Source organism: Nicotiana tomentosiformis, chromosome 1 (assembly GCF_000390325.3).
Source record: "Nicotiana tomentosiformis chromosome 1, ASM39032v3, whole genome shotgun sequence".
In the NCBI taxonomy this organism is placed as follows: Eukaryota; Viridiplantae; Streptophyta; class Magnoliopsida; order Solanales; family Solanaceae; genus Nicotiana; species Nicotiana tomentosiformis.
In genome coordinates, this window is record NC_090812.1 from 157,752,438 (window position 1) to 157,763,992 (window position 11,555).

The following is an 11,555-nucleotide window of genomic DNA, read 5'->3' on the forward strand; positions in this document are numbered from 1 at the left end:
TTTGAAAAGAAAGAAAGAGAGAGATATAAGGTCTTCTAAGAAGCACAAGTTACGTTTGCTAAAGCACGAACACAGCTAGCATATACTCTGAGCATTCTTTTTCATATTACTCTTAGCATTGAACTGGTAAAACTAAGACTATTTTTAAGATTGGAATCTTAATCCTCTCCAAGTTCTTAATCATTTTGTGCTTTTCTTGTTTTGCTTTGCAACTTTCAGAAATGGAGATTGGCTTAGCAGTTGGAGGTGCATTTCTATCTTCAGCTTTAAATGTTCTCTTTGATAGGCTTGCTCCTCAGGGTGAGCTGCTCAAGATGTTTCAGAGGCAAAAGCATGATTTTCAACTCTTAAAGAAGCTGAGGCTGACTTTGCTTGGTCTTCAAGCTGTGCTAAGTGATGCAGAGAATAAGCAGACATCAAATCGATACGTCAACCAGTGGCTTAATGAACTTCAGGATGCTGTGGACAGTGCTGAAAACTTAATGGAGGAAATCAATTATGAAGTTCTGAGAGTTAAGGTGGAAAGTCAGCATCAAAATCATGCAGAAACAAGCAACCAGCAAGTAAGTGACCTCAACTTGTGCTTGAGTGATGAATATTTTCTTAGCATAAAGGAGAAGTTGGAAGGCACCACTACAACATTGGAGGAGTTGGAAAAGCAAATTGGTAGACTTGGCCTAAAGGACTATCTTGTTTCTGGTAAACAAGAAACTAGAGTGCCTTCAACATCTTTGGTTGATGAATCTGAAATCTTTGGCAGGCAAAATGAAATAGAGGAATTGTTGGGCCGTTTATTATCTGTTGATACAAATGGTAAAAGTTTGAGAGTAATTCCTATTGTAGGAATGCCTGGGCTTGGCAAGACAACACTTGCTAAAGTTGTTTATAATGATGAGAAGGTTAAAAACTATTTCGATTTGAAAGCTTGGTTTTGTGTGTCTGAACCATATGATGATTTCAGAATAACAAAAGGTTTACTTCAAGAAATTGGCTCATTTGACTCAAAGGACGATAACAATCTTAATCGGCTACAGGTCAAATTGAAGGAAAGCTTAAAGGGCAAAAAATTTCTTATTGTTCTGGATGATGTTTGGAATGACAACTATAATGCATGGGATGACTTGAAAAATATTTTTGTTCAAGGAGATGCAGGAAGTACAATCATTGTGACGACACGTAAGGAAAGTGTTGCCAAGACGATGGGTAATGAGCAAATTAGCATGGATACTTTGTCTAGTGATGTCTCTTGGTCTTTATTCAAAAGACATGCATTTGACAACATGGATCCTAAGGAACATCCAGAACTTGAAGAGGTAGGAAAACAAATCGCAGCTAAGTGCAAAGGTTTGCCCTTAGCACTAAAGACACTTGCTGGTTTGTTAAAGTCCAAATCAAAGATAGAAAAGTGGAGAAGCATTTTGAGGAGTGAAATATGGGAGCTGCAAGACAAAAGCATATTACCAGCGTTGATGTTGAGCTACAATGATCTTCCCGTGCATTTGAAGCAATGCTTTTCCTACTGTGCAATATTTCCGAAAGATTATCCATTTCGGAAAAAACAAGTCATTCAGTTGTGGATTGCTAATGGTCTAGTACAAGGGTTGCAAAAAAATGAAACAATTGAAGATTTAGGCAACCTATGCTTTCTCGAGTTGCAATCAAGATCACTTTTCGAAAGGGTCCCAAATTCTTCTAAAATTAATGCAGAGGAATTCTTAATGCATGACCTTGTGAATGATTTGGCCCAAATTGTATCTTCAAAACTTTGTATCAGGTTGGAAGATAACAAAGGATCTGATATGTTGGGAAGATTTCGACACTTATCATATTCAATGGGATATGATGGTGACTTTGAGAAATTGAAACCTCTCGACAAATTGGACCAGCTGAGGACATTGCTTCCAATCAACAGTATCGAGCTCTATGGTCCAATTCTAAGTAAGAGGGTGTTGCATAATATATTCCCAAGACTAACATCCTTAAGGGCACTATCATTGTCTCGTTATGCGATTGTGGAGTTGCCGAATGTCTTGTTTACTGAATTAAAGCTCCTAAGATTTTTGGACCTTTCTTGGACAAACATAAAGCAGTTACCAGATTCCATTTGTGTACTCTATAACTTAGAGACACTTCTCTTATCATCTTGTGAATTCCTCGAGGAGTTACCGCAGCAGATGGAAAAGTTGATAAACTTGAGTCACCTTGATATTAGCGACACTCCTCGCTTGAAGACGCTGCTACATCCGAGCAAGTTGAAAAGCATCCGTGTGTTATTGGGAGCTAAATTTCTTCTAGGTGATCGCAGTGGTTGGAGATTGGAAGATTTGGGTGAACTACATAACTTATATGGATCTCTATCTATTCTAGAGTTGCAAAATGTGGCCGACAGAAGGGAATCTTTGAAGGCAAACATGAGAGGAAAGGAACATATTGAAAAGTTATCATTGGAGTGGAGTGTAAGTATTGCGGACAGTTCACAAAATGAAAGAGACATACTCTGTGAGATGCATCCAAATCCAAACGTTAAAGAACTCAAGATCACCGGATATAGAGGCACAAATTTTCCAAAATGGCTAGGTGATTATTCATTTTCTGAGCTGATGGAATTGTCTCTAAGCAACTGCAAGGACTGTTATTCCTTGCCAGCATTAGGCCAACTTCCTTCTCTGAAATTCCTTACCATTAGAGGGATGCATCGAATAACAGAGGTGACTGACGAATTCTATGGTAGTTCGTCCTCCAAAAAGCCTTTTAACTCTCTTGAGCGACTTCTGTTTATAGAGATGCTGGAGTGGAAGCAGTGGCACGTACTAGGGAATGGAGAGTTTCCTACACTTCAGGATCTTTCAATTTATAATTGCCCCAAGTTGATTGGAAAGTTGCCTGAAAATCTTTGTTCTCTGACAAGTTTGAAAATTTCAAATTGTCCGGAACTCAATCTGGAGACACCTATCCAACTTTCAAGTCTAAAAAAGTTTGAAGTTGAAGGTTCTCCTAAGGTTGGAGTTCTTTTTGATCATGCTGAACTGTTTTTGTCTCAACTTCAGGAGATGAAACAGATAGTTGAATTAGATATTTACAATTGTCAGTCTCTTACCTCCTTGCCTTTTAGCCGTATGCCAAATACCTTGAAGGAAATAAAGTTAAATTATTGTGGGAAATTGAAATTGGAGTCATCAGTTGGTGATGTGATTTCTGGAGGAAGTAACATGTTTCTGGAGAAATTGGAACTGGAAGGATGTGATTCTATAAATGAGATATCACCTGAGTTGGTCCCACAAGCACGCTCTTTGAAAGTAAGAAGTTGCCACAGCCTTACAAGGCTTTTGATTCCCAACGGGGCTGAAGATCTCATAATTTATGGATGTGAGAATCTTGAAATACTTTCGGTGGCTCAAACGACGTCAACTTTGGATATTAGCAACTGCGAGAAGCTGAAGTCGCTGCCAGAACATATGAAGGAACTCCTTCCATCTCTTAAGAAACTATGTTTGGATAAATGTCCAGAAATAGAGTCCTTTCCTGAAGGAGGATTGCCCTCCAATTTACAAGTCCTTCAGATCAGCGATTGCAAGAAACTGGTGAATGGGCGAAAGGAGTGGGGTTTACAGAGACTCCCCTGTCTCACAGTGTTAAACATCATCCATGATGGTAGTGACGAAGAGATTTCTGCGGGTGAAAATTGGGAGTTGCCTTGCTCTATTCGAACTCTTTGGATAAAAAATCTGAAAACATTAAGCAGCCATGTTCTCAAAAGTCTCACCTCTCTTGAATATCTATCTACTTCTAATTTACCTCAAATTCAGTCACTGTTGGAAGAAGGGCTTCCCTCATCTCTTTCTGAGCTTATATTATATGGCCATGATGAGCTCCATTCACTACGGACCGAATCAGCGCTGCCCTCCTCCCTCTCTAAGCTGGATATCTTAAATTGCCCTAAACTCCAATCTCTTCCGGTAAAAGGGATGCCCTCTTCCATCTCTGTATTATCTATTTTCGACTGCCCATTGCTCGAACCACTCCTAGAATTTGAGAAGGGGGATTACTGGCCAAATATTGCTCATATTCCCACCATAAGAGTCGATTGGGAATACCTGTGATGATTAAAACGAAGGTGTTCTAACAGATGTAAGTTATTCTTTTTCTTTTTTTCTTTTCAAGTAGCTTTTTATTTTTCGTTACTTCTCTTTGCTTTTCTGTTAATTCTTTTCCTTTGTTAGAAATCTTGTTGAGCAGTGTGAAGAGTCTATTGCCAATACGAGTCATTTCTTGAAAATATTTAAGCTATTACAACTCCTTACTCAGTTGGTGAAAGGAAAGTTGTGCTGAAATTCTCTATTGAATAGGCAATGACCTCAACTGTGATCTGTCATCAGAATGTAAGTGAAGAATCATACTTCTCTTTTGTGTGTAATTTGCCGGCATTAGTTCTGTTTAATCAGTCAGTGAAAAGGGCTAGTCATTTCTCTTAAGTCATCCACTGCTCTTAACTGTCAAAACGTTTTACATCCATTGTTTTGTGTATAGCTCAGATTGACACTAAGCTATACGTTTTATGAAACTTGATTTGCTTCGAGTAATTCTTTCTCTACTGTGGATTAATCTTCATAGATTTGATATAGTAGTTTAAGGCTTCACTCTCTTACGGTTTATTTGTTTTAACAAAATCTTCTTCTTAAAGATTTTCACTTGATTGCACCACTTCCAGGTTTACTTTCCAACATATCTTAACAGATCGCAAATGCAATGTTTGACAAATGAAAACCAGTTTGCTAGGAGTCTCTCTAATGAATCAATAAGTATTTGTACTCTTTTCCAGTTAAACCCGACCATGAGCAACATGATATTCTTGTCTTGATTAAGAAGAATGGTATGTCAGAATGATGTAGCTCCCCACTATTATAGATATTCAATTTGCTTCCTATGACATGAATTATGTTTTGCTCTTCATTAAACACAGAGCTCTATGCTAAAGCTCCATATAGAAATTATATTTCAGTGTGTGTGTGTGTGTATAATCATCCGAAAGTTTTAGGAAATAGATAAACTTGCATTGTCAGGAGTCGACAGCAATACCGCTTCAGATATTGTCTCAGCTAGATTGTTTTTTTCATTAATGTAAGAGTAATTTTGCCTAACTGATAGCAAAAACAAGTGTCCCTTTTCAGCATTCATGTGATGCTAATTTCTCTCTCTCTTTCTGTAGTTATTTTTCAAGTTTTTACTACTTACCTTTGCTTGCGTGTTAATTCCTTTTATTCGTTATATCTTGTTAAGCAGTATGTAGCGTCTATTTGCACTCTGAAGCCAAGGAAGCGTCTTTGCTCCAAATGAAATTTGAGGTTAGCTGTCAAAAGAGTTACTTATATGTTGCAACTGCACAAATCTTTATACATTATGACAAAAACTTATTATAAATAGGATTTAATAATTTGCTCTAGAAAGTAGTTAGCAAAATGTCATATTGATAAACTAGTCATCTTTTACCCTGCACAGATAATTGCAATTCATGTATTCTTGTCATATACCTCATTCTTGTCTTACTTGATTAATTTTAGTTCATGTATTGCTTAAACTTTCATCTCAATAGAAATTCATGTATTCTTGTTCTTTCCCCTTTTCAGTGAGTTGAGCAAGGAGGAGGTGGTTTAGAGTAATGCACATGTCCACTATTGAATGCGAAGTTCTAACAGAATTCAAAGGTATACGCGACACAAAGTTTGTCTCCTATCTATAAAAAATAGAAAAGTTTGCTTCCCAATATGATTATCGGATATCAACTTAGCAATTATTTTTATCAGGATTTGGGTAACAATATGCAAGCTATTACCGCTCTTAGCTCCATTGGTGACTGGAAAGTTGTGCTGACATTCTCTATCGAATGGACAATTACCTTGAATGTGGTCTGTCAGCAAAGTGTAAGTGAAGAAAATTACTACTTCTCTTTGATCACTCTTAGAAAATATTGTGCAAAATTTTGTACGGTAGTTTCTTCCAATAGATCAGTTAAAAGAACTAGTCATTTCTGTTATCAATTAAATCATCTAGTGCTATCAACTATCAAATAGGTCCATTTTGTTATAGCCGAGGAGACACTAGTTTTGTGTATTATACAGTTCAGCCTTGATTTGCGCTAAGTAAAGTTTTGCTGCATTAACATTCATTTTCTCTACCAAGTTCTTCAGCTTAAAAAATTTCACTTGATTGCACTACTTTCAGGTTTTCTTCCAAACTATCATGACAAATCACAAAGTATTGTTTGACCGAACGGGAAATATGTTGCTAGAAGTCTGTCAAATCGATCAGTAAGTTTTTGTTCTCTTTAAATTGAAAGTTTCTCCAAGTTGATTGGGAATTTACCTGAAAATTTCAAAATGCCCTGATTCCTGAATTCAATTTGGAGACACCTATCCAACTTTCAATTGCAAAGAAAAAAATGAAAGTTGGTTCTCCTAAGCTTGGAATTCTTTTTGATTCAAAATGTCATGTTTCATTCCTCTTGATTAAACACAAGTTCATTTGCAAAGAAAATTTAGATATATCATTTGACACTTATTTTTAGAGATCAGTTAACATCACACGGAAGATCTTACACGGAATAACATTTTGTTTGACGATTCTATGATTAAAAATTTCTCATACCAAGTTTCCTTTCCAATCGCCAATAGTCACATGGATTTTTCATTTCAACATGATGTAGCTCTCTGATGTGGAGTGTGGATGAGTTTCTATTTGTTTTCAAGATATCAAATTTCAATGCTGATTTAAAACTAAAGCAGTTTTGTGTGAATTTGACAGTTCCCTACAGAAGGTAAATATCAGCATCAAGTATGGTATGTTTGGATAACCATCTCAAATATAAAGAAAACATTCTGGCTGCAGTTGAAGTTTCACATTAAAGGTCTGTTTCTCAGTTTGAGAAATAAAAAAAGCTGTGCGAATATTAAGTCTTATGTTGAGCATTGACCGTTTGGCCTAAAATTAAAGGAATAGATCATGTCCTGTTTGTGCATTTACAATATCATCTTCTTTGTGACACAAACTTTACTAAAGGCGAGTACATACTCAGGATTGCTTTAATCAGCATTTAAATTGATTGACGATCACCTCATCTTGTATGCTGACTGAAGTTCTGCCCTCTTATTAACTTGCCTGCGATATCCTTTCCCTGGTAACTGGATGCACTGCAAAGAAGAAGCAAAGGTTCTAATACAACTGGTCAGATATATGCAAAAGATAAAAGGTCCAGATAAAGGCAACCTCACTTTCTCAGTAAGGTAGCCAAATTGATAAGATTGGATAAGATTTTCATTGTCTGCTTCCGTTATTTAAGCACGTGTTATATCAAATTGATTTCAAGTTGATGCGACTGTATTTGATAGCACAGACTAAGATTTTATCAGTATAGCACAATAGTTAAAACATCAGTTTTTGTTTTGAATATTCAGAGGTTTGGACTATGGTCAAGCTTAACCAAGGTATGGTTTGACATCTGTACTTATCAATTTGACGAGTTAGGCCCAAGGTTCATTTCATAGCACAAATAAATGTAATATTGTTGCCGGTGGATTGTTAAGATAATTAATCAAAATAGAACCAATCCTTTAGTTGAAATAAAGTAAATTGAAGTTGAACTAGATAATGCATCTCATTCCTTTTCTAGTTTGGGGGCATTTGGCTTTTGACTCGGAAGAGAAACAAGATTAACCCTTTAGTTGTAGGGGGGAAACTGATAAAAGTGTTTATATCTAATCTCTACCAACTTTTACAGACTGCTTCAGCAAGTTAACTCATGTTGTAAACTTTATTTTAGGCTCTGCCATATGTAGCAAAGAGAATAAATAAGGATCAAGCTTTGGCCGATCAGTTGAGAATAATTACAACGGCTGGCCAAATATGAAAAAGATATGCACTAATTCTATATAAAATATGTATATGAAATATTAATATACAAAAAATATACATTTCCCGGCAGCTATACAGTGTAGATTTCCCAAAACGTTTCCAAGTCCAATTAGCTTCATCTCATACTCTCCTTAGAAGAGAAAAAATGGCCTCGTGCCTCACTAAAATTGTAGTCGTCTTTGTTGTTGCTATTCTTACTAGTTCTTGGATGGCTCAAGCAGGCGATCCATATATCTTGACCGACTTCATTGTTCCTAAAGATCAGACTGGAGAGACAATGGATGGGAATTTCTTCACCTTCACTGGCATGCACGGAAGTTTTGGCAGCATTATCACAAACTTCAAAGTGACAAAAGCTTACAAGGCAAAATTTCCAGCTTTACTTGCTGTCCTTCAGTTCTCTGGCACGGGTGTCAACCCGCCCCACACCCACCCTCGTGCAGCCGAGCTCTTATTCATGGTGCAAAGGAATCTTCAGGTTGGTTTGAGGGACAGTACTAACAAGGTCTACACTCGGACTTTACAATTCGGAGACTTGTTTCTGTTTCCAAAAGGACTAGTACATTATCAATACAATTGTGATTGGAATAAATCAGCTATAGCTGTTTCTGCAACTGGTAGCGCAAATGCTGGAACTGTTTAACTTCCTACAACATGGTTAAGATGTAGATGTTGCCTTAAAACACCTAGCTTCGCTTCCAACTTTCAATCAGGTTTGGATATTTCATTCGGTTTGGATACATTATCTTGTTCCATATAGAACTCATACAGATATTTCATTCCTTCCATAGTAAAGGTCATAAACATATGCTTTTCTTTAAGACTTACCAAGTTCTCTGGAATTTTCAGTTAACCGCCTACTTCAAAGCAACTATCACGATAGAAGTATAAAATATGCTTTTCGTTATGATCAGTACGAAACATGTTTTGTCATACTTTTCATTCACTTCAACTTTTATCAGAAACAAATAATATATCTATAGATAATGAAAAAGCAAGTCAGCTAGCACCTTTATAAGAATGGCGTTAAAGAAACAAAGACGAGAGAAAAATGGAGACCCACATCAGCCGTGTCAATTCCTAAGATTTCACAGAGACAAAATTATAGTGTCTCAAATGGAGTCTTGTAATGTCTAGGAACAACAAAATTATAGTGTCTCAAATAAAAGAGAGCTTGGTATAACATTGGGTCAATTATTGTCATGCCAGTGAAGAGGCAGAAGGTAGCTCTTAGAGCAATTATCAATTACTAAAACCATAGTAAGGGAGCAATTATTACTCTTTTCTGTTTATTGTTCATTTAGTTAATTTATTTTGTTTATTTTGACAGATATTGTTATAAGCTTGTATAATTAATGAAAAATGTCTACAATAGGTAAAGTTTTGATTTCAATACCATATTGGTAGTAACATACTAATTCATAATTGTATTTGTTCCTTTTCTTCTACGTTTTGTTTTTCTTCAATTTTAGTAATACTTATCTTAATGTTTGTTGTGGAAAGTTAGGGCCTTACGTTTATTTAATAATTTATTAAAATCTAAGGCCAAAGGAAAAATCTTTCATCATTCATACACAACAAAATTCTAATTATTCTTCTTTAAAAAAGTATTGGATTCATTTTAGTACAGTATAATTTTAATTATTTGGAACTCATTGATATGGAGGGACTCGTTCTTCATTTTCTAGGACCGGCGATTATTAATTCCTTCGTTTTGCAAAAAACTTCGAGATCATATATTTTCAAATATCATTACACATGTGTGCATTTATTTAGCCCAAAGAAAAATAAGTTAGAATGTTGGGAACTAAATGGTTATGCCATATTCTCCCTTCGGAAAAACAGGACACTCAGACCTCCAAAACACAATCCGGACACGTCCCTAAGTCCAACATCACCCAACGGAGCTAACGGAACCGACGAAACTCCATTCCGGAGTTGACTTCACACAGTTTCGATGAGATTTGAACCTGAACCATGGACACAAATATAAATTTGGTATAATTGCCTATTACTCGACTCAACTCGTCTATATTACTTTAGATCCCACGAGTGTAGTTGCCCTTTCAATTGAATTGTAAATATTGTTAACGTTATAAAATCCACCATCAGGGCACTCGATGAGATTTTAACCGGAGCCACCGACACAAAAATCTAAGGATTATGTCTTCCGCTAACCAATACAAAATCACCAATACAAAATCCAACATTGCTACAGAGAAGCAAACTCGCTAGAAGATGTTCTCGCTAAAGCTGCAAGTAACATGCAAAATGGAGATGTTTTTTTTTTTATAACTGGAAAGACCTTCTAAGGGATGCTAGAGGTTGCTCAAGGATGGATCAATTCCAGATGCCTAATTTTAGGATCAAGAGACAAAGGAAAGGGAATTTCTTGTAAGTCTCCCAATTCTTTTGGAAATTTAACTTCTTTAACCTAGTTTTCTTTGCACTAGGATCTCTCTTTGTTCTTGGAGATGTTACAGTACATGATGTGGAGATAACATGTATAATTTTGTCATTAAAAACATGTATAAAGTTAGGCATGCCTAACTAACTTGATGTAGATGGAGAGGTAAGGTTTTATGTCTCCCTTCTTCATGTGTTCTCATTTTGGATGCTAATATACAGGTTTGGGGTTATGCCTAAACCCCCACCGTCAAGGTGAGTTTTAAAAAAAAAAGTCTTCCGCTAACCTAACAATATAAATCTTGAATAATTGCATGTTACTCGACTCGTCTACATTATTTTAGATCCCAGGAGTGGAGTGGAGTTGCGCTTTCAATTGCATTGTAAATATTGTTAAAGTTATAAAATCCACCATCAGGGTTGATTGTTAAAGTTACAAAATTCACATGGGGCCACTATATATTCCGATATATTATGTGCAAATCAGACATAATAGATGCTAACTAAACAATCAAATTTCTGGTAATTGAGAGAGACTATTTTCTTTATCTTTCGAACAGCCATCTTTATGTATTTCGAGCTCATTGATATAGAGACAGCCGTTCTTGAATTTCTATCACCAACCTTTATTAATTCCTTATTTGTTGCATAGATCTTCGACATCATATGGCCTTCCGGGGAAATGGTTAGCTTAGGACTGAATATTCTTCAATCTCCAAAATGGAAAATAATTAAATTAATCGAGCTAGATGAAAAGATAATAAATTATGATGCCAGTAATAAACCTGTTATTTCAAGTTAAAGATTCATTACATCGGCATCCTTGGCAAAGGTTTTTAACTTTCCTCTTTATGTGTACTTGGTATCATTTAGATGTTGAAAAGTATATCTTTTACGACCATTCCTTAATATTTTTGGGGTTACCGAGTGAATTCACAAAATTGATGTAACTGAATTAGATTGGTCAGTATCAACATTCTGACACAATTCATTAGCTGAAAGCCTGAAACAGCTTGATCAACAACAATACTTTGACACAATTAATAAGCTACCAACTATAGTATTGCTTCATCTTTTGTGTATAGGTTCGGTATTTTAATATGTGAGTAATTGACTACTGAAACTGTCGTTAGAAAGGAGCAATAGTTTGGTAAATGTAGTACTAACAGCCCTTGTCCGACTTGTCCGTCTTATGAAGCAACCAATCTAAAACTCTGAATTTAATGTATTAAGATCTCATTGAT

The 11,555-nt window shown here is 36.0% G+C and overlaps 2 protein-coding genes across 13 annotated transcripts; both read left to right on the top strand.

Moving 5' to 3' along the window:
- The first annotated feature begins 221 nt into the window (after window positions 1-221).
- On the top strand, window positions 222-10,503 carry LOC104100425 (putative disease resistance RPP13-like protein 1). Of its 12 annotated transcripts, none has more exons than XM_070192643.1 (8): window positions 222-4,128; window positions 4,221-4,379; window positions 5,281-5,342; window positions 5,625-5,702; window positions 5,802-5,918; window positions 6,220-6,305; window positions 6,799-8,618; window positions 10,018-10,503. In XM_070192643.1, the coding sequence occupies exon 1, from the start codon at window positions 222-224 to the stop codon at window positions 4,098-4,100; it is 3,879 nt and encodes a 1,292-aa protein (XP_070048744.1). In that variant the 3' UTR covers window positions 4,101-4,128; window positions 4,221-4,379; window positions 5,281-5,342; window positions 5,625-5,702; window positions 5,802-5,918; window positions 6,220-6,305; window positions 6,799-8,618; window positions 10,018-10,503. The 12 variants fall into 12 exon arrangements, with proteins under 12 accessions (XP_070048744.1, XP_070048747.1, XP_070048749.1 ...); XM_070192646.1 differs by lacking the exon at window positions 10,018-10,503 and having other exon boundaries at window positions 6,799-7,478; window positions 8,127-8,645; XM_070192648.1 differs by lacking the exon at window positions 10,018-10,503 and having other exon boundaries at window positions 6,799-7,277; window positions 8,107-8,645.
- Window positions 8,051-8,548, top strand: LOC104100426 (germin-like protein 9-3). The gene has a single exon (XM_070175498.1). It carries the CDS (start codon window positions 8,051-8,053, stop codon window positions 8,546-8,548), a length of 498 nt encoding a protein of 165 aa, XP_070031599.1.
- Window positions 10,504-11,555: the final 1,052 nt, after the last annotated feature.